This window comes from Canis lupus, chromosome 31, assembly GCF_048164855.1.
Source record: "Canis lupus baileyi chromosome 31, mCanLup2.hap1, whole genome shotgun sequence".
Taxonomy (NCBI): Eukaryota; Metazoa; Chordata; class Mammalia; order Carnivora; family Canidae; genus Canis; species Canis lupus.
The window spans coordinates 1,706,486-1,732,598 of record NC_132868.1 but is presented as its reverse complement, the minus strand read 5'-3'; the positions used below and the strand labels follow the sequence as shown (position 1 = coordinate 1,732,598).

At 43.7% G+C, this 26,113-nt stretch overlaps 1 protein-coding gene across 5 annotated transcripts in view; it reads left to right on the top strand.

Annotated features, from left to right (window-relative positions):
* Positions 1-2,214: 2,214 nt before the first annotated feature.
* OTULIN (OTU deubiquitinase with linear linkage specificity) overlaps positions 2,215-26,113 on the top strand; it is a 37,336-nt gene continuing 13,437 nt past the window's right edge. For 2 of the 5 annotated variants that reach the window (XM_072807301.1, XM_072807299.1), the window contains exons 1-4: positions 2,215-2,390; positions 9,974-10,050; positions 14,034-14,131; positions 17,937-18,080. In XM_072807301.1, coding sequence (XP_072663402.1) covers positions 2,239-2,390; positions 9,974-10,050; positions 14,034-14,131; positions 17,937-18,080 — 471 coding nt within the window. In that variant the 5' untranslated portion in view covers positions 2,215-2,238. The remainder of the gene's footprint in view (positions 2,391-9,973; positions 10,051-14,033; positions 14,132-17,936; positions 18,081-26,113) is intronic. The other 3 variants (XM_072807300.1, XM_072807303.1, XM_072807302.1) reach the window with 3 other exon arrangements.

The window sequence follows — 26,113 nt, the reverse complement described above, 5'->3', positions numbered from 1 at the left end:
TTCCTCAAAATACAAGTATTTTTTATCATTTTTTCCAGTTTTATTGAGAAAAAACTGGTACACATCACTGTATGAATTTAAGGTGTATAGCAAGATGCTTGGTTTACATATATTGTGAAATGATTACTGTAATTGGCTTAGTTAACAACTATCAGAGAGATACAAGAAAAATTCTCCTTGTTATTAGAATTCCTGAGATCTATTCTTTTTTTGTTTGTTTTAAAGATTTTATTTATTTATTCATGAGAGACACACACACACACACAGAGGCAGGGACACAGGCAGAGGGAGAAGCAGGCTCCATGCAGGGAGCCTGACGTGGGACTCGATCCCGGGTCTCCAGGATCAGGCCTTGGGCTGAAGGCGCTAAACTGCTGGGCCGCCAAGGGATTCCTGGGATCTCATCTTTTTTTTTTTTTTTTTTTTTTTTTTTTTTTTTTTTATGATAGTTACAGAGAAAGAGAGAGGGAGGCAGAGACACAGGCAGAGGGAGAAGCAGGCTCCATGCACCGGGAGCCGGATGTGGGATTCGATCCCGGGTCTCCGGGATCACGCCCTGGGCCAAAGGCAGGAGCCAAACCACTGCGCCACCCAGGGATCCCTGGGATCTACTCTTAAAAGCTTTCCTAGGTACCATATAGCAGCATTAGACATAGTCATCATGTCGTACATTACATCCCTACTAATTATTTAGATAAATAATTTAGATAAATAATCTTGTAACTGGAAGTTTGTGCCTTTTGACTACTTTCCTCCAATATTCTTGGAGGAGGAAATAGTCTCTTTTCCATCCAGTTTCTCCCTTTGATGCCCACTACTCTCCAGTCTCCCCAAAACTGGACTTCCAGCCTCATCCCTTTCCAACCTTTTCTCTAACAAAGTGGTCTTTTAAAACAGTCACCACCTCCCTCCCCCACAAGGGACACCTGCACCCCAATGTTCACAGCAGCAATGTCCACGGTGGCCAAACTGTGGAAGGAGCCTGATGTCCATCGACAGATGAATATGGTTAAAGATCATGTGGTCTATATACACAGTGGAATATTACTCAGCCATCAGGAAGGATGCATACCCACCATTTGCTTCCACGGGTTTGCAACTGGAGGGTATTATGCTGAGTCAAGTAAGTCAGTAGGAGAAGGACAAACATAAGGTTTCATTCATAAGCAGAGTATAAGAGATAACGAAAGAGATTATAAGGGAAAGGAGGGGAACGGAGTGGGGGAAAATTAGAGAGGAAGGCAAATCAAGAGAGACTCCTGACCCCGGGACACAAAGGGTTGCGGAAGGAGAGGCGGGCGGGGGACGGGGTGGCTGGGTGACAGGCACTGAGGGGGGTACGCGATGGGGTGAGCACTGGGTGTCAAACTATATGTTGGCAAATCGAATTCAAATAAAATATCAAAGAAACAAAAAGTAGAAAAAGAAGACTTCTTGGTATCTGCGTAAACAAACAACTAGTCACCAGTTTCCGATGTTTCAGCGAGGATGAAGCACAAGCTGCCTCCCCAGCCTCGGGAAGCCTTTCCCGCTCGGGTCCGTGGCCCCCTCTTCCAGCAGCGTCCCTCGGCAGAACCCCGGCTACTCGCCTCCTCGCCGAGCCGTCCCCGGCACACGGGCCGCCTCCCTCCGAGCCGCGGGGCTGCGCTCGCCGGTACTGCCCCGCGCTGGCTGCTGCTCCGCTTCAGAGGGGTCTCTGCTCTCTCCCCGGGGAAGAAACACTTCGCCTTCTCCCGATCTTTGAGGTCTCCTAACATTTTCCCTTTGCTCATATTCTCCTAACATCGAATTTCACTGTAAAGAATACGGCCCCCGAGCACACGGCGAGCGGCCTTCCTGCGCCTCCCCGGCCCCAAGGCCGCGTCCCTCCGCCGCGCAGGCTTCGCTCGTCACGCCTCGGCCGGGCCGCAACGTCCGGGGACACTCCGGCGCGGGCCCGCCGCGTGGAGCATGCGCAGTGCGCGCCCCCGGCGGGCGGCCCTGGTCGTCCGGGGCTGAGCCTGCGCAGCCGCGTGAGCCGACGCGGCGCGGAAGGGCTCCGCGGCCACCGGGTCCCGGAGGCCACGCCCCCGCCGCGGGTCAGAGGCCGCGGGGCGGGCGGCTGGGACGCGTGCGGAAGTGTTCTGCGCAGCCTCGGAAGCCGGCGGGCTGGGAGCGGCGGCGGCGGCGGCGGCGGCGGCGGCGGCTGCGGCCGGGCGCCCGGACGGGTGGGGCTCCGGGTCGTTCGGAGGCGGCCGCATGAGTCGGGGCGCCATGCCCCAGCCCGGAGCGTGGCCGGGCGCGGGCTGCGCCGAGAAGTCGGCGCGGGAAGCGGGAGCCGCGCCGCGGGAGGGCGGGAAGGCGGCGGCCGGCGGGCAGCCCCGGACCGCGGTGCGGTGCCCGGCCGAGCAGTGAGTCGGGGGGTGCGGCGGGGGCGGGCGGGGCTGCGGAGGCGCGGGCGGAGAGCCCGTCGCTCCCCGGGCCCGGGCGGGTGGTGGGCGACGGAGAGGAGCTCTCGGCCGTTGGCGCTCAGAGCCCGCGCTCTCCCGGGTCCGGCCCCCAGCGCCCTCTATTCTTATTTCTGCAAGGCTCCAAAGTTAAAGCGCCGGGAACTTGGGACACCAGCCGGAACAGCGTACTGTTGACTAACTCCCAGGGCGTCTTTCCTCCGACTTGGTTGGGGAAGAAAGTGAGGTTGCTTTTGTCGGAGCCGAGGGAAAACTGAGCCCTGCGACAAGTTTGTTCTCGGAAGGCAGGTCGCTGCTGGATGAGCTCCCCACCTGTGGAGCAGACTTTGGACGGAGTCTGACCCAATGCTCTCTGCCCATTAACGGCTTCACTAGCTATCCCCCTCCCCCTTTATTTTTAAATACGAAGGGCAGTGCTGGTTAGATCAACTGCTTAGTGAATTGTAAAGAAGGCAGCATAAATCGGAAGCGTTGATGATTTCAGCAAGGGTGTGGGAGTGAGGTGGAAGCCGAATATAGACTTGAAGCGTAGAAACTTTTTCTACACATTCAGGTTCTAGGCACATATAAATGCCTTTGAATTCCAAAATTGATGAAAGCACTCAGATAACTATTTTGACAGGTAGCTTATTGGCTGGCAAGTTGAATTATTAGGTGCGTTCAAATGTGACTTCTTTTTTTTTTTTTTTTTGGCATTTCCTATAAAGCAATCTTTGGCAGGCCTGTGCAGCTAGTGTATTATAATAACTTTCATGTGTATGGTTCTTTACCATGGGCATTGACTTTCTCATTTATTGAGCACCCAAACCCTCTTGGGATGGTATTATTATCCACTTTCAATGTGTTTATGGCTACTGGGAAAGATTTGGCGAAGGCAGTCTCAAACCCCGGGAGCTATGCAGGTGACCTGAGTGAGTGAGGTCAGGTGTGGACCATGGGTTTCTGGAGAGCTGTGTCCATCACTGTTGGGGTCAGAGGCCACTAGGTTCTACCCTCTGCTTCCTGGATTTTCTGTATTCAAAGCATCCGGGTATCCTGACTTTTTAATGAAATATCCTGATTTTTAAGTAGTATCATTTTACTTTTTAATTGAAACCACCGTGTAGGCCCATGTGTGAGCTAATGTGGTCTCTCGCTTCAGGGTTAGAGAAGCACCTCTGACTCTGCAGAGAGTAGAGCAGGCTGGGCTGCCGGGAGAGAGAGGGAGTGTCTTCTGCTTCTGCCCCTCCACAGCCCATCCTGGTTTCTAACTGTTGCAGCCTTGCTCTTGCCCTGGTGGTCGGAGCTATGACTCCCCGGTTAGAGACCCTGCCCCTCAGAAGCTGCACCTTAGCATTCTCATGCCCCTTTGAGATGGAGAAACTTTGAATCCAGAACCACGTTCCTAAAAGTATGCATAGTTATTTGGCAAGTTTTTCTGTTGTATGTGGTTTCCAGAGTCAGAACCTGGGGAATTAGGCCACGGTAGGAAGGAGGGCTCTTTGCTGATGAAAAGGTTTTGAGGCATACTTCTTACTGCTGTCAATAGATTTACAGACTTAGTCTGAAAGGAATAAAAAAAACAAAACAAAACCACCCAGCCTAGGTTTGCCATTTTACACATTAGGAAACTGAGTTGCAGATAACAGAAGTGCTTCTTGGCCAGGGAGACAGGGAGTAGGTTTCAGGGCCAAGTTTCCTGATGCCTCGGTGGGAACCTACCTCCATCTTTTTCTGGCTTTCTCAGCAAAACCAGGCAGAGGAGCATGATTTATAATGACCTTCCCCTTTCCTCCTCTAGCTCATTTGAGAGCTGGTGTTGGCTGGCATCCCCTGGACAAGCCCTAAGGATGGCTTACAGATGACTTAACGGTCTGGTTTGAAGAAGTCTTAGGTCACACCAGATTCAGTTGACTTCCTTGAAGCTGCCTCACTCTTCCTGTGAGCATGTCTTCTGTGCTCTTTCCTCCTGCCCCCCCCCCCCTCCGCATTTGAGGCTGAGACTGTGTCTACTTCTTGCCCTTAGCTAAAGTAAACTACCATCCTTAAAGACAAAGATGGTCCTGGGACATGGTTGGTGGCCAGGCTAGACATGCTTAGGGAATTGAGAAGCAAGATTATGGCAAGGCCCATCTTTGTCTGCCTAATGACGGGACATGGTTTGAATCTGGGGTCCATAGGTTGGCAGTGTGTGGTGAGGAACATGTTTGTGAACCCCTCTGAAATTGAAGGTAAAATTTTATGTATATTTGTTTTTCTGGGCCAAGGTTCTAATGAAAGCTTTGGATCTTCAAAAGGGCTGTGAATAAGTCATTAAACCATTGTTCTTGGATGTTGCTAAATATGTTGTCGTGTGAATGTGTTGTCCCACTTACCTCACTCCTTAGCTCCTGTGGGACTATGTTTGATGAGGTAACAGCTACTCCCTCCTATCCCTTCTCCCACCTGGAAGTAAAGACTGTTTCAAACCTCATCGTTGAGGATATCTGGGTTGTCCCCAGACACCTCTGGAAGTCACGTGGAGTAGCATGAGCCAGTCATGGAAAGTCCACTTGCGGAAGGGAGGTGGAATGTTGGCTTGGGTGTCAGTACTTTCCTGCATTTGATGTGTTGTTCACCTATCTCTAAAACTGCTAAGTGGTGGAGAAAGGCTGGGTTGAGTGGTCTTTGCTTTTCCTGTGCATTTGTGGGAAGGTACATTGGTGTCACAGCGGTTGACACTGTCTTACCAACACTGCCTGGGCCATTGGTCTTCTAGGATAGGCTAAGTTAAGCGTGAACTGCAGCGTTCAAGTTTAGAAAGCTGAATAAAGCCATACTCAGCTTAGCTTTTTTAGACAACTAAGGGGAACTTAATGCAAATGTTCAAAATGGTGAGTGATTACAATGCTCTCTTGTTAGTTTTGCATATACATTAGAATTGGCTTTTTTCATATTACATGTTTACTTTTATCAGAACTTGAAAAATTGGCTTTACAGAAACGCCTTGCTTCACTGAGCTCTATGACTTTAGTTGATAGCTTTTGTTCCTGGCAACAGTATAATTTTGTTTGTATGTGGTAACCATTTTTAAATTAAATTTTTAAACATTTATTCTTATGCAGGTCTTTGAACAGATCAAGAAGGGTTATAATTTGGTATGCAAAATCATGTAGTTGACTCAATCATGTATATTGCTTCGATGTTAAGAATAAGATATTTCATCTCTAGCTTAAGAGAATGGGAGCTTGAAAATACACATTTTAGGGGCGCCAGGGTGGCTCAAGTCATGATCCCGGGGTCCTTGGTTCTAGCCTACATCAGGCTCCCTGCTTAGCAGGGAGTCTGCTTCCTCTCCCTCTGCCCCTCCCCCTGCTTGTGTGCACATGTGTGGGTGCGCGTGCTCTCTCTCTGTCTCTGTCAAATAAATAAATAAAAAATTTTAAAAAAGAAAATACATACTTTGAAATAACAATATACTAAACTAAGAATTTTAATTTTCTAAGTAGGGGCACCAGGGTGGCTCAGTGGTTGGGCCTTTGGTTGGGCCTTTGGCTCTGGTCATGGTCCTGGGATCCTGGGGTCAAGTCCCTCTTTCTGCCTATGTCTGTGCCTCTCTCTCTCTATCTCTTATGAATAAACAAATCCCTTTTAAAAAAAAGACTTTTTTAAGTAGGACTTACTAGGATTTTGGTTTTAAAATTTAACTCACTTGTGTTATTGACCATGACTCACATGCAATGGTCCCCAAGATATCAAGTCACATTTAAGACTTCGTTTTACTTTTCTACCTATCTTTTATGTTTTCTAGAAGGAAACCTTTGGCCATGGTGATCATTTGAGAGTTTGAGCTTCAGTGGCCTCTTCTGTGTCAAATGGTAGACACTCCCCACCCCAACTTGACATGTAAACACAAAAGTTTACCAAATTTCTGAAACCAGTCGTGACGATTTTATCTTACAATGTGATATCCTTTTTCTTTTCATTATTTCACTACCTTCCCTTCTCATAAAAACTCAAACCTCTAGTTTAAATATAATGTATGATAAGCATAAATTATATAAATACAAAATATAAATATATAAATATTTTGTTGCTATTTTCAGCTTTAATATTTTGATATTTAAAAAGGTTAAAGCAAAAGATTATTGAGTGAACTATTAAATAATATTTTTATTTTTCTTGTCCTTACACATCTCTATCTCTTCAGTTGATTGCCCTTATGTTGAATGACTTATTTCATTTTGGCTATTAAATATCTTTTCTGACCATACTAATTGAACTTATTGCTTAAAATTTATTCTCTCTCCAAGGAATTACAGCTTTAGTATCATTTTAAAAGTGGCCTTTAAAGGCCATATTATACGGTTTCCTTGTGGCCTTGTAAAGTCAGCAAACGTCCTTGGATACTTGTCCTTGGTGGCCAGGGAAGTTAGCAAACATTTATGCACAGGATCTGAATGAAATCTGGTTGTGGTTTAAGTAATTTGAATGTACTCTGGCCTCCCATTCACCCATTTCTACTTTACTGCATTTGTATATCTTGAATAAGTGCTTTTTTATTTCCAATAATCTTCCTTTCTACTCTGTCTTCCTTTCACATTTAGTTCTCATGTTGATTTCTTTTCGTTCCAGTCCTATTGCCCTTTGTGGAAATTTGTATGTGTAGCTGTACTAAGAGATGCTTGTTTAGAGAACTTCCTCTGGGCACTGGTGTTGCAATTGTACTTGGGTTATTTTGCAAATTAAAAGGAAGAGGACAAAAGTGGAGCCACATGTGCCTGCAGCATAGCCACAGAATTCTCTTGAAGCACAATTTTTAACAATGCATAGGTTCATAGTTTGTTAGAACTTAAGCCCTGGAAGAGGAACCATGTAGATTGTACAGATCTTATCTGCTCTTCTCACTTTGAAGATGAGAAAAACCAAGGCCAAGATTAGGAAAGTGGCTTGCCCAAAGGCATGCTTCTGATGACGTCAAGAAAGTGGTTCACTTAAATGCTTATTTTATAGGATCAGAATTTCTCTCTTATTTGATAAGATTAGAATGGAGGCCAAAAGATATAATGAAATTATTAAAAGAAGAACTAACACATTTAGTCACTTTTTATTTTAGGCTTTTGATGTATAGTCCCTGTGAATCTGGTTTCTGTTTGCTTTTACCTCTAGTGTAGGCTCCCTGGGTGACACCATACCTTTTACTTGGAATCTCACAGGGGGTGGGAGAACATGGGAAGTATCTTTTCCTAATATGTCCCTTCAGCCCCACACTATTTTTAAAAGTAGGCCCGGGGATCCCTGGGTGGCCCAGTGGTTTGGCGCCTGCCTTTGGTTCCGGGCGCGATCCTGGAGACCCGGGATTGAGTCCCGCATCAGGCTCCCGGCATGGAGCCTGCTTCTCCCTCTGCCTGTGTCTCTGCTTCTCTCTCTCTCTCTCTGTCTATCATGAATAAATAAATAAATAAATCTTAAAAAAAAATAGGCCCATACACATTACTTTTATTTAGAGAGGAAAAAAGGAACAATAAATGACCAGTGGGTGAATTGTTTATTAGTATTCCACACCAGTGGTGTAGTATGAGAATAAGAAGAACTTTTTGGAAAGCTGGTATTTTACATGTGTCCATTTTCACAACAATCTTTAGAGATGAGTTCTCTTACTGTCCTTTTTACAGTGGTTAAGTTTAAGTGGTTAAATTTAAGCACCAAGAGGTATAGTTGCTTTATCTCCATAGTCACACACACACAGGGCTAATGAGACCTTGTAACTTTCGGGTCCTCACTCTAACCATGGCACTCTACAGCGGGATCACCCATATCACATGTGTCCTACTATGTTAGGCAGTGAGCCATTCTAGCAAAGGGAATGGATTGAGCCAAGCACAGATGTAAAAGCGTAGGCTAGTGTTGGTCAAGTATTTGGACTGAAGTGTGGGTATGTGTAGAGGAATTGTGGAATACAGGCTAGGTCTACATACAGACTTCCCTGCTTATTTGGGAGCCATTACAGGGTTTCAGTGAGGTGGGGAAGGTGGCTATGTTAGATTCTCCACTTCATCTGCTTCTCTCACTATCCCTTCTTCATCTGTCTCTTGCTCCTGCTCATCTCTTCTTTCTTTCCCCCTGCTATGCTGGGCCATGTACTAGGAGCTGGGGTGCTGAGGGAATTGGGGACAGGAGTATCTCAGGTCCTTCACTCAGGTCCTTATTTGTTATTAACTACTTCCTGTGTGTCATCATACCTGGAGCCTCTGTCTTGTGTGAAGATTGGAGATGTGCCGTCATGGGGAGGAAACCTAGGGACTTGGAGGTCTGATTACACTTTATGTGTACATCAGTCAGTTTCCTTGTTTTCCGCTCTGGGTGCCTCCTGTACCCTGAAAAGTACTTGACACTTCCAGTTCCTAAGTGCTTCTGAGGGTTCTGCAGGTTTACTGTCTTACCATCCAGCAGATGTTCCTTTTCTGGCATGGAGGCATGGAAGCTTCCCTGTCCTCTGTCATTTACTGTTTCTTCATCTCCCTTGAAGCTATTTGGGCTTTCACATGTCTTGTGGTTTTAGCAAAGATAGTTGGTATTTCGGTTTCTCATCATTATCAAATTGTGGCTTATCTTGAGGGGTTAAAGGAAATACCCTTTTTCAATCCTTGTCTAGCACCCAATGGGTTTTTTTTTCCCTTTCTAGTACATAGTAGGTTCTTGATCACTTGCTAAATGAGACTAGATATTTTAGAAACCTATTATATAAGTTGGTCAGAGTGGCAGCACTTCAGGTATGTGGGACAGTAGAGATATATTCTTTTTTAAAATTTATTTTTTGTTTTGTATTGTAGCTCAGTTTGCCTACATATAGTATAACATCCAGTGTTCATCTCGTCAAGTGCCCCCCTCAGTGCCTGTCACCCACTCACCGCATCCCCCCACCCACCTCCCCTTCCACCACCCCTTGTTCGTTTCCCAGAGTTAGGAGTCTTTCATGGATTGTCAACCTCTCTAATTTTTCATGTGACTGGCTGCTTGAATGTGGGGGTCAGGGAGCAGAAGGAGCCTTGGAAGGTTTTTTTGTTTTGTTTTTGTTTTTTAGTTTTGTTGAGCTTATAATAATTGCTGTTCTCCTATCCTTGTTTTTAAATTAGTGATTGTAAAATGTGCTTGTGACATAATACAATTGGCCTGCATTCCTGTGTAAATACTTTTATTAGTATTCTCTTCATTTATGGAACTTGATAGGATCATGACATGGCTTCAATGATAAGACACATGCTGAGATGCTTATGAATATAGTTGAGGGCCCATATTAATAAATGTTACAGTTCAAATGACCTCAGAGCTATGTAGCCACTAAAGTGATGTTTAAGTATCTCATTGAAATTAAGAAACCCTGAAGTGGAATGATAGAAATATGAACATCCAAGATTTAAGATTCATATTTTATCAGATCATCATCATGTAACATGAGAAAGTTAGACTTTTAGTGTCTAATAAATTTTTTAAGCACGTGCATAATGTAACAGGGAAAATGTCAGTGCAACCAATTTTTGAAATGTCTTAATTTGGTGTGATTTCAGTGAGGAGGATATGTATCGTGACGCGGATGAAATAGAAAAGGAGAAAGAATTACTTACACATGAAAGAGAGTTATCAGGTATGTTTGGAATTGTTTATTTGTGAGTTCTTACTATTTATAGTAGGAAATGCAGTAAGTGAATATATCCATTTTCATAAAATGCTGAGATGTCCTTCCTAGGAAACATTCTTATGCATATGGTCTTAGCTGCATCTATTATTCATTTTGCTGAGTATGTTTGAGGAATACTGTTTCCTGAGGTTTTAAAATTGTAATGCAGATATTCTCTCTGCATCCTTTATGTTCATGTCATTTTTGCACATGTGCGTATTTGTGTACCCTTGACACCACCCTCTCTCAGTTTGTGATTTCCTTTGTATTCTTAGAGGGAGAGTTTGGATTTGAAATGCACTTTTCATTTCAAATGGGAGGACTTCTCAAGAAGCTGGCTCCATGTGTCTTTTATGAAAATGGCCATGTGCACTTGATTGACTTAAAGCATGATTATGGGATCAGTAGCAGGAATTGTCTCATTGTTTCATGACCTTTTGTCCATGTTTCTTCTTAGTTATGCCTGCTCTTCTCATTCATCCTTCCCAGACCTTCATACCTATGGGCTGTTGCTGCTAGGGTGAGGCCCGACCCCTGGCGTCCTCTGCTGTGGGGAATGGCCAGCAGGGCTGTCTTCAGAGAAGAACTTCCCTACTAGCTTGTGCAGGAGCCAAGTGGGGATGTTGCACTTGCAGGATATGCCACTAGTGATTCCCAGGTGGCATTTCCTCTCTCATTACCTTTGCATGTACATGTTCTGCTGGTTGGTTTTGAGAACTAGTTTGTGTTTAGTTTATGGTTAAGAAAAATATTGCCATATGTGTAATTAGGAACAAATGACACACAGTGGGGTTTTTGATCATTTCCAGGTTTTTCTTGAGTTGTCCTCACAAGGAACTGGTGGAAATTTTTACTGTGGTAGAGATGAGCGTCTCTGTAATTGTTCAGTCAGGTGTGTCCCTGTGCCATCTGTGTTGGTCCTCCATGACACTTGAGAGGATGCTCTGTTTCTGCTGCTGCCATTGGACACCATTCACTTCGGGCGTGGAGTCCTTGTTAGTCGTATTCCTCAGGAGAAAGTGCTTCTTCCGTCATCCCGGGTCACTGCTGCGTCTGCGGGGACCTCCTGCTTTCCTGTGGCTCTGCAGGTGCTCTGCCGTGGGTTTCCCCTGTCTGCAGGGGCAGCCCTCCCTGTGCAAGTGTTTTAGCTTTTCAGGGAGCTGTGTCATTTCCAGCTTTTGTCCGAGGTTAAAGTGGGTCCCTGTATACTCCTTGCATATCAGTCCTTCTAGGTTCATTGGCCTTCCTGAAATGAGGCTTTTTGGAAGGCCTTTGTACGGGTCTGTCAGTGGAAAGCTCTGTTTGCTTGAAAATGTATCTCAACCTCTTTTTTAAGAACTCCAGATGAGTAGTTGTTTAATCCTTTTGCAGATGAGGTTGTTGACAGTACTGCAGTCAGACTAATCCTTGGTGGATAATGTCAGTTTTTTCTTTGGTATCCTGCACTTTCTTTCTGATGTCTGCTAAGTGTGGACTTTTAAAAACCTACTGCTTGAAGTCTTCTTTTTGGATTCCCGGAAGCCTAGTTTTCATTAGTTTGGAAGAATTCTCAGCCGTTATTTTCTGGAATATTGTCCTTTTCTTATTCTCTCTACTTACTCTTCCAGAACTGGAAGGAAATTTTGCTTGCCTCCCTCAGCCATCCAAAGCCCTTCATGACATGCCCCTTCATAGACTTTTATCTTATAGCCTCTGTTCCACTCTGGGCAGTTTCTTCAGATCTTTATTACCATATGGTGCTTAAGGACCAGACCTGTTGGTTACTTGAGCTCCTGTTTACCACTCTGGTTTTCAGCTTCTCCTTTGTTTTGTTTTGGTTTTGGTTTTTTGACATTAGTAGTGTTCTTTCTTGGAAGCAGTAACAGAGTCTGTGTAGTTTGTATTTCAACAAAGAAAGGAACTGTGGTGACCCTAAGCAGCTTGAGGTCAGGGCTAGCCTTGTCCTGTGCCCCCACCTCCTGTCCTAAAGGAGGGCATGCATTGGCTGCTGGAGCCCTCCTCCCCAACAACAGCAGCAGGATGGAACTTCAGGTAACATTTTGGTGCTGGCAGCTGTGTGGGTCCTCCACTTCCCCGCCCTCACTGTCCCCTGAGGCCTCTCAGCATAGGGCTGTGACATGTGGCTTGGCCTCTTGACTGACCCGGTGAGGTCCCCTGCTGTGTCCTCTCAGTTTGGGGGCAGTGGACCTGCCAGCCGGGCTCACAGGCTGGGCTTATCTCGTTGTGGGCAGGACTGGGGACTGCAGTGAGGATTGCGGCCAGGAGAGCAGGGAGGCTCCACTTTGTGGAGGGCCTTCCTGAGCTGGAAGTGTGTTGTCTGTTGAGGCTCCTCACGTTGCCTGGTGGGAAAACAGGGCCTTATTAGTGTCCTCAACTCCAGATGTTTGCCATTCCTTCTACTTTGTGGGGAAGTGAGTGAGAAGGCAGGTACAAGGAGTTCTTCCCTCCACTAAGTACATGTTCAAAAAATGTTTCTTGAATTAAAACACTGATGGGTCTCTATTTAGCATTGGCTGTGCAGCATTGGTATTTGTGGTCTCCGGGTATTACTCTTTCAGTGGTGTGTTACACTTGTAAAGCCAGTCCTAACTTAGGCCATAGAGTTGTCTGTAAGCTGCAAAGACTTTGTGCTGCCTCATCCCTGCATCTGTCACACCCTGGCTTGTCAGCACTTGTAGTCTTTTCTTTAGTCATCTGTAAACTGGCTCAGTAAGCTCAGTTTCTAGCTCAATGCCTGCCATATAGCAGACATTCAGTAAATACCTGTTGAATCAAGCTGAATGTGTTTTTAGTTTACATCTTTCCTCAGGAGTAAATACATTATAAGGTACTTCTGTGTTTATGTCTTAATTTCCTTGCTAACCTTTACTTCTTTAATAATTTAAAAAAGGAAGTCAAGATTTGCCTGAGAAGTTATCTTCCTAAAACACACATACCCATGTGCGTGCGTACATGTTTACCACAAAATCAGACCCCAGAGCCCATATGTTAAACAAGGAAAATCTAAAGCCCATTTTTTTATTATATAATTTGTCTGATTGGAAATTATATTTTTAATGTATTACTAGAATCCAATGTGAGGTCTGTAGCTCAGCTAACATTGAGAGCTTCATTAGTTTCTGGCTTCCTATCAATAGTTTATAGCCTTTTGGGATGAGGGCAGAGTATAAATAAATAAAGACATATAATTTCTGTTATGGTAGGTGTTATCTCTTTGTATAATGGTTATATAAAACTAATTAAAAACCATTAGATGTATTTTTTCATAGCTCTGACTGTTGCACAATTAGTTTGATTAATATTTTTGGACACCTTATGTCAGTGAAGTTCCAAGTGCTCAGGACACAGCTGAGACACAAAATAAGTCCTTGGGCTCAAGGAACTTATGTTTTACTGTATTCATGAGTGGGGGTTTAGGGAGAAATGCAGAAAAAGAAATATGTCAGGTGTTGATGAGTGCCTAGAAGAAAAACAAAACAGTAAAAGGGGAATAGAGTGAAGGTGTGTGTGTGACATTGTGACATATGAGTGTTGGGTGACATTTGAGCAGAGACCTGTAGGGAGTGCTGGAGCCCCACAGTGTGTGGAAGTACAGGGAGGCTGCTGATCCGGCCAGAGCAGTCCAAGTTTGGAGAGCTGAGGCCAGAGGCAGTGGGAGGCCAGGACAGGGGCCCTTGTAGGAAGTAAGGACATTGATTCCACTCCAGTGGGAGGTTCTGGAGCTCTCAGAACCCAGGAGTGATGATAATTGTCTGACTTCGGTTTTAAATGCATCACTCTGGCTGGTAGATCTCTGGGTTTCTAGGAGCGAGGGGATGGTTGTAGGTAGTGGCGGGGTTCTGGATCTTTTTGGAATGAAGTTATAGAAAAATTAACCTGAGTAAAGCAGTGCTGTTATTTTGATTATGCTTTCTTTCATTATCCACCCACCTTCCTTTCTGATTCTTCAGCAGAAGCTAGATTAAGTGTGGCTCCTGAAATGGACATCATGGACTACTGCAAAAAAGAATGGAGGGGCAATACACAAAAAGCCACATGTATGAAAAAGGTATGATCCCTAGATACAAGAAGGTTTCAAGTGTTTCCTTTTATTTTAAAGATTTTATTTATTTATTCATGAGAGACAGAGAAAGAGAGCAAGAGCGAGAGAGAGCGAGCAAGAGAGAGAGGCGGAGATACAGGCAAGGGAGAAGCAGACTCCTCACAGGGAGCCCGATGTGGGACTCAATCCTGGGACTCCAGGATCACGCCCTGGGACGAAGGCAGACACTAAACCTCTGAGCCACCCAGGAATCCCCTCAAGTCTTTCCAATAGTCTGTCATAAGTAATTATATAATATGTCCTTCAAACATTATATGGTCTCATTCATTTGGGGAGTATAAAAAATAGTGAAAGGGAATAAAAGGGAAAGGAGAAAAAATGAGTGGGAAATATCAGAAAGGGAGACAGAACATGAGAAACTCCTAAATCTGGGAAATGAACAAGGGGTGGTAGAAAGGGAGGTGGGCAGGGGTGGGGGTGACTGGGTGACGGGCACTAAGGGGGGGCACTTGATGGGACGAGTACTGGGTGTTATTCTATATGTTGGCAAGTTGAACACCAATAAAAAATAAAAAATATATATATAATATGTCCTTTTATATTTTTAGACATAGTTACAACTGTTCCTAGACTACATAAATATTGGTGGTCGAATTTTAGAGATGAGAAGACAGACTTCAAATGTAAGGGACTGGTTTCAAGTCACAGTATTAATATAGGGCCAGCATTAGTTTCTTTGAAAAATGCATCTAAATGATGCTGTGCTATTCAGAGTTGGGCCAATCATTGGTTGTCCTCTTGGGGTCATTTGGGAATGTCCTTCTGGCCTTGTTTGGTAAAAGCTTTAGGGATGGGACTAGCAGATGCCAAACTGAGGTCTCTCTCGGTTTGGTCTGCCCTCCTGTCCGAGGGGTCTAGGCTCTCCCATGCTCCCTGTGCAGGGAAACTACTCCCTTTGTTAGGGTGTCCCTGGAGCTGCCCCTCCTGGTCCCATCACATAGACTGACGACCCTTATGGAGTGTCCAAGGCTGTGGGACATTGGGGATTCCCATGACATATGGTCCTGCTGTGACTGGGCTGGGTCATTGTCCAAGTCAGACCGCTGGCCCATACCCATTGCACACTGGTCAAGCACAAGAACCCTGTTGGTTCTTCCCTCGAATGTCTCCTGTACCCAGCATTCCTTAGTGGGTTGAATGATGTGAAATTGCTACCCTTTGACCATTTCTGAGCTACAAAATGCCAGTTTCAACCTAAAACTTCCATCACCTTCTGTAACCTCTGGGTTTATCCTTTGCTCATTTTTCTCTTAGGATTATTTATGTTACGAATTTGAACATACTTGCTATATTAGAGATACTGACCTGTCCTATTTGATAGGAATATCTGTTCTATTGTTTAGATCTGTATTGTTCAGGGTTTAACATTTTTATTTATTTATTATTTATTTATTTTTATATAAATTTATTTTTTATTGGTGTTGTTCAATTTACCAACATATAGAATAACACCCAGTGCTCATCCCATCAAGCGCCACCCCCCCCAGTGCCCGCCACCCAGCCATCCCCACCCCCCACCCACCTCCCCCTCCACCACCCCCAGCCCATCTCCCAGAGTTAGGAGTAGGGTTTAACATTTTTAAACATCTTGTATATATCTGTTCTTTTCCTCCAAGCTCGTTTTTATAGAAAACATTATGCCTCTTTAACACACATTTCAGCTCTCACACCTGCCCTGAAATGGGCTGACCTTCCTCAGATTGTAGCTGCTCCTTAAAGCTCTGAGAGCCAGTCTTAGCTTTGCTCCCTGCCAATCTCTTTGTGTCTCAGGCACTTGGTAGAGAGGTTGATCATGAAATGCCTGGGACTATGAATGCTGACATTTGTGAAGCCAGCTGCTGAATGTGTATATTGGCCACTTATAGGTTTTTCAGACTCCAGCCCTGTACCAGACTCGATAACCAGGTTACCTAACATATGTTTTCTCACCTTCCCTAGAAATCGTTTCCCTGACTTGCAATTTTATCTTACAACCTCAGACTCTTTAAATGATCTGTTTTAACAGTTGACACCTCAAGATCCCTAATTCGAAAGTATCTATTAAATTATCCAAATATTCCATATTTTGGAACTCCTGCTAAAACCCTTTCTCTAAATAAATAAATAAATAAATAAATAAATAACCCTTTCTCTGTGATTTTAGTTTGAATGAAAGATTTGACCATGTAGTTGGACTCTTTTAGTGACCACATAAAAAAAGGCACATCAGTTAGACAAGTGTCACTTGGGACCTGTGGCAGTAAGGAGAGCATCTCAGTGGCCCAATGACAGTTTGGATCTTAATTCTCTTTTTGTCCTTATTGGTCTTACGGTTTATTTTTGTTTTGGATATTCTTTTGAAAGTAAGTGTGTATAAACCCAAATTTAATTTTAGAAGCTTGATTCATCTCTGAAATAACCTGAGTAATTTATGCATTTGAAAAGATGCAATTATGGTTGAGTCAGCCGTGGCGAGTATACAGGGTAACTGGGAGTCCGCTAAAGGGAAATGGTGCTTGACCAGCCCTCAGTATGTTGAAGCGATTGGAGCACTGAATGAAAACGCTGCTCACACCCACTGAGAACATCATTCTATGACTTGAGCCTTGAAAACAACTAATAACAAGGGTCCAGTGCTGGAGCAGAGTCTGCATGGTGCCCCACCCCATGGACCCCATGATGAGGGCAATGCTCCTTTCTTTGTTTAAGTGCAGGGAAGGAAGCAGAGATTCAAGGGACTGGTACTGATGAGCAAAAGGAGCAGTAGGCCCCATGGGAGGAAGCTAGTGAGGTGCAGGAGGCAGCAAAGTTGATTCTGATGCTCAAGCATCTTTCTGCTGGAGAAATCAGCTTGTCTACGTACCTGTGGACCATTATATGGTGGCTGTTTTTGGAGTATGCTTCCAAATGCTCCATTTGGATGGCTGTTTCTGGGTGACAGCATGTATGTCACTGAACATTTTCATTTCCTCATTTCACTTCCAGACCAAGTAAGAATGACACTTAAATCCACTTTTTAAAGAATCTGATAGATTTATCCAGATGTCTCCTAGCATGTAGACTTTTTTTTTTTTATAATATACTGTGAAAACTTGGGATTTTTATTTTATTTTTAAATACGGAGGTATAAACTTAGTACACCTCTCTGTTCTTTCCTATCTCTTCATTAGAGTTTGGGTCACTTTCAACACAGATTAACCCCCTCAGAATGTTGGTTATTAGTGAGTGTTAAACAACAGTTGTTTAGAACAGGACAGCTAACTCTCACCCTGGGGGGTGGCTAGTGTTTTCATGTTATTTGGTTTATCATTTATGGTTTTCTAAAAAAAATATTTTATTTATTTATTCATGAGAGAGAGAGAGACAGGGAGAGAGACACAGAGAGAGAGAGAGGCAGATGCAGAGACACAGGGAGAGGGAGAAGCAGGCCCCATGCAGGGAGCCTGATGTGGGACTCGATCCTGGGTCCCCAGGTCCACGCCCTGGGCTGAAGGCTGCGCTAAACTGCTGAGCCACCTGGGCGGCCCCTCATTTATGTGTTTTTAATGTTGTATCTGTTACATAAGCTAATGTTTTATATAGTATTAATATTTGTTTATTTCTTTTGATTAATAAAGGAAGGGATTAGAACAGCTTATATGAAGGACTCAGCCAGCCTTATTTTCTTTCTTTCAGTGATCAGAGGCACCTTTTTTTTTCCATAGGAATAAAACTTTCCCTACTGTCTGGAGTCAGTAATGACCATTTTGATTTCTCTGATGCTTTTACCCAGGGCTATGAGGAGGTGTCTCAGAAGTTCACCTCCATAAGGCGAGTCCGTGGAGATAATTACTGTGCGCTGAGGGCCACACTGTTCCAGGCGATGAGCCAGCCGGCAGCGCTGCCCTCCTGGCTGCAGGACCCCGAGCTCACGCTGGTACGCTGCTGCTGCAGGTTTGAGTCCGCAATGTTTCCAGTTGTTTTTGTGAGAAGGAACTCTCTTTACAGCCTGCACTGTATGCCAGTACTGTCAGCAGCGTGACATCAGCATGTGGGTTTGTTCAGTTTTGTGTGGCAGGATGGTGTTGCATAATAGAGTGACCAAGAATAATTGCTATTTCCCAGAAGAGAAAAGTGGAAAAATTTATTTAAATATTCAGTTCAGCTGAATTAGAGAGCTGGTGTTTATATTTTGTAAAAGGTACTTACTAGTATTTTGACCTCAGTGTTGGGGTCTGTAGTAAGTGGGCTGTGTGTTGTACCATATGAAAACCTGTCAGGGTTTTAGAATGCACACCCTGTGGTTTTAGCTCAAATTCAAGAACTGGGCACTTTCTGCATTTTGTTAAGAGGATTGCTGTAGTAGGAGGCTCATGTCACCCTGGGAGATGAGGGTCAGGGGATGTGTCTGTGCCTAGCCTTGTTTTAAATCTTCAGTGTGGTAGTGACAACCTAGAATGTCATGCCAGTGTGACTTGTATCTATGACCTATATCAGATGAGGTCACATGATACATTGGATGATAGAATATCTCAAAAAGAGTTTGGTGGGCAGGAATGATTGGGCAGAACTGATAATAAGATATTAATTGGAAGAAAATTGGAAGCCTTGTGCTTAAAAAGAAGCCAAAAGAACACAAACGGGGTGGGGCAAGATGGCTGAAGAGTAGGGTCCCCAAGTGACCTATCCCCACCAACTTACCTAGATAACTTTCAAATCATCCTGAAAACCTATGAATTCGGCCTGAGATAGATAGATTGATTGATTTTTAAAGATTTTATTTATTCATGAGACACACACAGAGAGAGAGGGATGCAGAGACACAGGCAGAGGGAGAAGCAGGCTCCATGCAAGGAGCCTGACATAGACTCGATCCCAGGTCTCCAGGATCACGCCCTGGGCTGAAGGCAGGTGCCAAACCACTGAGCCATCCAGAGATTCCCCTCGGCCTGAGATTTAAAGAGCGAACAGCTGGAATGCTACAGAGAGAAGAGTTCGTGCTTCTAACAAGTACAACTTGTTGTTAGCCACTCTGCACTGAGCAAAATGACTAGAAAGAACTCACCACAAAAGAAAGAATCAGAAACAGTACTCTCTCCCACAGAGTTAAAAATTTGGATTATAATTTGATGTTAGAAAGCCAATTCAGAAGCACAATTACAAAGCTACTGGTGGCTCTGGAAAAAAGCATAAAGGAATCAAGAGATTTCATGACTGCAGAACTGAGATCTAATCAGGCTGAAATAAAAAATTCACTGAGATGCAATCCAAACTGGAGGTCCTTTTTTTTTTTTTTTTTTTTTTATTTTTATTTATTGAGACACAGAGAGAGCGAGGCAAAGACACAGGCAGAAGGAGAAGCAGGCTCCACTCTGGGAGCCTGACGTTGGGACTCGATCCCGGGTCTCCAGGATCATGCCCCTGGCTGCAGGCGGCACTAAACCGCTGCACCACCGGGGCTGCCCCAAACTGGAGGTCCTAACGACGAGGGTTAATGAGGTAGAAGAATGAGGGAGTGACATAGAAAACAAGTTAATGGCAAGGAAAGAAGCTGAGAAAAAAAGGGAAAAAATTAAAAGACCAAGAGGAAAGGCTAAGGGAAATAAATGACAGCTTCAGAAGGAAGAATCTATGTTTAATTGGAGTTCCAGAGGGCGCCAAAAGGGCCAGAGGGCCAGAAAGTGTATTTGAACAAATCATAGCTGAGAACTTCCCTAACTTGGGGGGGGGGGGCCAGGCATTCAGATCCAGGAGATAGAGAGGTCCCCCCCTAAAATCAATAAAAACCATTCAACACCCCGACATTTAATAGTGAAACTTGCAAATTCCAAAGATAAAGAGAAGATCCTTAAAACAGCAATAGACAAGAGATCCCTAACTTATATGGGGAGAAATATCAGATTAATAGCAGACCTCTCCACAGAGACCTGGCAGTTAGTAAGGGTTGGCAGGATATATTCCCAGATCCTAAATGAGAAGAACATGCAGCTAAGAATACTCTATCAAGCAAGGCTCTTATCAGAATACAAGGAGAGATAAAGAGCTTCCAAGATAGGCAGAAACTGAAAGAATATGTGACCACCAAACAAACCAAGCTCTTCAAGAAATATTAAGGGGGACTGTAAAAGAAAGAGGAAGTCCAAGGAAACAACCCACGAAAACAGACTGAATAGGTATGATGACACTAAATTAATATCTTTGAGTAGTAACTCTGAATGTGAATGGGCTTAATGATCCCATCAAAAGACGCAGGGTTTCAGACTGGATAAAAAAGGGAGACCCATCTATTTGCTGTCTACAAGAGACTCATTTTAGACCCAAGGACACCTATAGCCTGGAAATGAAAGGTTGGAGAACCATTTACCATTCAAATGATCCTCAAAAGAAAGCAGAGGTAGCCATCCTCATATCAGATAAATTAAAGTTTATCCCAAAGATTGTTGTAAGAGATGAAGAGGGACACTATATCACACTTAAAGGATCTATCCAACAAGAGGACCTAACAATCATGAATATTTACGCCCCTAATGTGGGAGCTGCCAAGTATATCAATTAATAACAAAGTTAAGACATACTTAGATAATAATACACTTATACTGGGAGACTTCAACACGGCACTTTTGTAAATGACAGATATAAGCACAATATCTCCAAATAAACAAGGGCTTTAAATGATACACTGGACCAGATGGATTTCACAGATATTTACAGAACTTTACATCCAAATGCAACTGAATACACATTCTTCTCCAGTGCACATTCTCCAAAATAGACCACATACTGGGTCTTAACCAATACCAAAAGATTGGGATTGTACCCTGCATATTTTCAGACCATAATGCTTTGAAACTAGAACTCAGTCACAAGAAGAAATTTGGAAGAAATTCAAACACGTGGAGGTTAAGGACCATCCTGCTAAAAGATGAAAGGGTCAACCAGGAAATTAGAGAAGAATTAAAAAGATTCATGGAAACTAATGAGAATGAAGATACAACTGTTCAAATTCTATGGGATACAGCAAAAGCTTTCCTGAGAGGGAAATACATCGCAATACAAGCATCTCTTAGAAAACTGGAAAAACTCAAATACACAAGCTAACCTCCCACGTAAAGGAATTGGATAAAATAGAGCAAATAAAACCTACACCCAGCAGAAGAAGAGAGTTAATAAAGATTCGACCAGAACTCAATGAAATAGACCAGAAGAACTGTGGAACAACAGACCAACAAAACCAGGAGTTGATTCTTTGAAAGAATTAATAATGTAGATAAACCCCTAGCCAGCCTTATTAAAAACAAAAGAGAAAAGACTCTAGTTAATAAAATCATGAAAGAAACAGGAGAGATCCCCACCAATACCAATGAAATGCAAACGATTTTAAAAACGTATTATGAGCAGCTATACGCCAATAAATTAGGCAATCTAGAAGAAATGGACGCATTTCTGGAAAACCACAAACTACCAAAACTGAAACAGGAAGAAATCGAAAACCTGAACAGGCTGATAACCAGGGAGGAAATTGAAGCAGTCATCAAAAACCTCCCAAGACACAAAAGTCCAGGGCCAGATGGCTTCCCCAGGGGAATTCTATCAAATGTTTAAAGAGGAGACAATACCTATTCTACTAAAGCTGTTCCAAAAGATAGAAAGGGATGGAATACTTCTAAACTCGTTTTATGAGGCCAGCATCACTTTGATTCCAAAACCAGGCAAAGACCCCACCAAAAAGGAGAATTATTGACCAATATCCATGATGAACACAGAGGCAAAAAATTCTCAAGATTCTAGCCAATAGGATCCAAAAATATATTAAGAAGATTATCCACCATGACCAAGTGGGATTTATCCCTGGGTTGCAAGGCTGGTTCACACTCATAAAGCAATCAATGTGATTTATCATATCAACAAGAGAAGAAACAAGAACCATATGATCCACTCAATAGGTGCAGAGAAAGGATTTGACAAAATACAGCATCCATTCCTGATCCAAACTCTTCAGAGTGTAGGGATAGAGGGAACATTCCTCAACATCTTAAAAGCCATCTATGAAAAGCCCACAGCAAATATCATTCTCAATGGGGAGGCACTGGGAGCCTTTCCCCTAAGATCAGGAACAAGACAGGGATATCCTCTCTCACCACTGCTATTCAACATAGTACTAGAAGTCCTTGCCTCAGCAGTCAGACAACAAAAAGAAATAAAAGGCATTCAAATTGGTAAAGAAGAATTCAAACTCTCCCTCTTTGCAGATGACATGATACTACTTAGAAAACCCAAAAGTCTCCACCCCACGATTGCTAGAACTCAGAAAGCAATTCAGCAGTGTGGCAGGATACAAAACCAATGCCCAGAAATCAGCGGCATTGCTATACACTTAACAATGAGACTGAAGAAAAAGAAATGAAGGGGCCAATCCCATTTACAATTGCACCCAAGAGCATAAGTTACCTAAGAATAAACCTAACCAATAAGATAAAGGATTTTTACCCTAAAAACTACAGAACACTTCTGAAAGAAATTGAGAAAGGCACAAAGAGGTGGAAAATATTCCATGCTCATGGATTGGAAGAATTAATATTGTGAAAACGTCAATGTTACCCAGGGCAATGTACACATTCAGTGCAATCCCTATCAAAATACCATGGACTTTCTTCAGAGAGTTAGAACAAATCATCTTAAGATTTGTGTGGAATCAGAAAAGACCCCAAATAGGGGAATATTGAAAAAGAGCTGGGGCGTCACAATGTGGGATTTCAGGTTGTACTACAAAGCTGTGATCATCAAGACAGTGTGGTACTGGCACAAAAAGACACATAGATCAATGGAACAGAATAGAGAACCCAGAAATGGGCCCTCAACTCTGTTGTCAACTAATATTCGATAAAGGAGGAAAGACTATCCACTGGAAGAAAGACAGTCTCTTCAATAAATGGTGCTGGGAAAATTGGACATCTACATGCAGAAGAGTGACAGTAGACCATTGTCTTACACCATACACAAAGATAAACTCAAAATGGATGAAAGATCTAAATGTGAGACAAGATTCCATCAAAATCCTAGAGGAGAATACAGGCAACACCCTTTTTGAACTTGGCCACAGCAACTTCTTGCAAGATACATCTATGAAGGCAAGGGAAACAAAAGCAAAACTGAACTATTGGTACTTCATCAAGATAAAAATCTTCTGAACAGCCCAAGAAACAGTCAACAAAACTAAAAGACAACCTACAGAATTGGAGAAGATATTTGCAAATGACATTCAAATAAAGGGCTAGTTTCCAAGATCTATAAATAACTTACTAAACTCAACAGCAAAGAAACAAACAATCCAATCATGAAATGGGCAAAAGACATGAACAGAAATCTCACAGAGGAAGATATAGACATGGCCAACATGCACATGAGAAAATGCTCTGCATCACTTGCCATCAGGGAAATACAAATCAAAACCATAATGAGATACCACCTCACACCAGTGAGAATGGGGAAAATTAACAAGGCAGGAAACTACAAATGTTGGAGAGGATGCGGAGAAAGGGGAACCCTCTTGCACTGTTGGTGGGAATGTGAACTGGTGCAGCCACTCTGGAAAACTGTGTGGAGGTTCCTCAAAGGGTTAAAAATAGACCTGCCCTACGACCCAGCAATTGCACTGCTGGGGATTTACCCCAGAGATACAGATGCAGTGAAAGACCAAGACACCTGCACCCCAATGTTTCTAGCAGCAATGTCCACAATAGTCAAACTGTGGAAGGAGCCTCGGTGTCCATCAAAAGATGAATGGATAAAGAAGCTGTGGTTTATGTATACAATGGAATATTACTCAGCCATTAGAAACGACAAATACCCACCATTTGCTTCGACGTGGATGGAACTGGAGGGTATTATGCTGAGTGAAATAAGTCCATCAGAGAAGGACAGACATTATATGGTCTTATTCCTTTGGGGAATATAAAAATTAGTGAAAGGGAATAAAGGGGAAAGGAGAGAAAATGAGTGGGAAATATCAAAGAGGGAGACAGAACATGAGAGACACCTAACTCTAGGAAACAAACAAGGGGTAGTGGAAGGGGAGGTGGGTGGGGGTGGGGGTGACTGGATGATGGCACTGAGGGGGGGCACTTGATGGGATGAGGTGGGTGATATGCTTGCTATATGTTAGCAAATTCCACTCCAATAAAAAAATAATTTAAAAATATTTTAACCCCCCCCCAAATAAAAAAACACAAACACTAAGAAAACCGAAGAGTGCACACTGTGAAAGTTCTACCTTAATGGCAGCTTCCAAAATTTGTCAGGATTAATTGATTGGCAGCTTCCAAAGGTCATCAGGATTAATTGGCAGCTTCTAAAGATCATCAAGATTAATTGATTCCAAGCTCAGTCAGAGCCCACATGATATGTGATTGGCAGTGGGAGTGAAGCGTTGTCTTGAACCCTCCTACACCACAGGCAGTGACAGTCCCATGTTGAACTGAGCTGCTTAGATCCCGTCTTGAGGGTTGTCGCCTTGTGCCTGTATCCTTGGTACAGATTGGAGTGTGATGAAGATGATTCATGTTGTCCAGGAACTGTTGAAGGAGCTGAGGTATTTGCCTGGAACAAAGCCAAGCTAGAGATGAGCTATATGGAGTTTCACCTGTCCTCAGCACAACCAGTGCAGGTCATTACACTCCTGTTCTCAGTTGGTCCTTCCCGTGGTCTTCCCTCAGAAAGTCCACTCTGACAAGGGCCTTTCAAATGAGCAAGCGGTGGCACAGTGTGACTGGAAGACATTGGGGCAGAACCAGGTGTGCAGGTGGAGGGATGGAGTGGTTTACAGAGGCTGGCAGTGTGCCTGATGCTGGAACGGTGCGGGACCAACTCTCCTCGAGAGTGGGGTCTCTGTCTTCTAGTACTACTGGTGTTTATTCTAGTTAGTAACTTGTTTACTATAAAATACCTATTTGGTAACATACTTGCTCAAGACAAACACATCAACTGATACTTTATTGCTACAGAACAAGACAGTCATACAGTAATTGTAATATGAAAGTCTTTTCTTACTCATCTTCCTGATATATCAGAATAAGGTGTATCCTGTCATATTAAGTAAAATCCTGTTGCCATTAGAGCTTAGTCTAAATTTTTTTGTGTTAAAGGTGGCATAGGCATGCCATTGTAAACACTTGGAGCAGAGCCAGTGTTGGATCTGTCTCCATTTACCCTGATGCTTGATCTTTCTGAAATGCCTGGGGCCTCTTCTGATCACACCCTGTGCCCGGTGACAGTGACAGTCTGGGTTGGTTCACGGCCAAAGAGCTGTGGTTATTGTGTGTCCATGGGGCTTTTAGAATTGTGGGAGCACTGACCACTCCTGGAGACACAAAGAAGCAGCTGTCAGCAGGTAAGCTGTGAAGGGAATGTAGTTTTGCATTTTTAGGGCCTCCTGAACTGTGTGGGCTCTTGGCTAACCCACACAGTTCAGGGTCAAAGAGGTGCCAGGACACCTAAGCTTGTGCTGAGACTCAGAACCAGTGTCAGCCTGTGGCCTATAGGCCGTGCACTGCTGAGCATCTCTGACCTCATCAAGATTTCAGGCAAGCCCTGAGAAGCCGTATTTTGTCACCAAGGGACAGGCACCCTTCAGCTGGCTGATCTGCTTCTGTTTGCAGGTTGAAATATGTTCTCTGTAGCATTTTGCCACTTTCCCTCTTTCTCAGATCATAGTTGGTTTCAGAACATTAAAGGGAAAGAGGAGAGCGAGGCTGAGAGACCTTCCCCTTAACTGAGCTCGCTGGGAGAGACCGGTTTGTGCCCACACTCACCTCCTCAAGCCTTGCCTCATTTTCAGCCTGGGAGGCTGAGCTTTGCCCTGCTGCCCCTCTCGTCCTGCCCTGTTTGGGTTCCCTGTCTCCAGATCCCAGTCTTTCTATTTGACTGGAGTCGATCATCTGACCCTGACCCTGGCTTGGTCCAACTGTTCTTAAA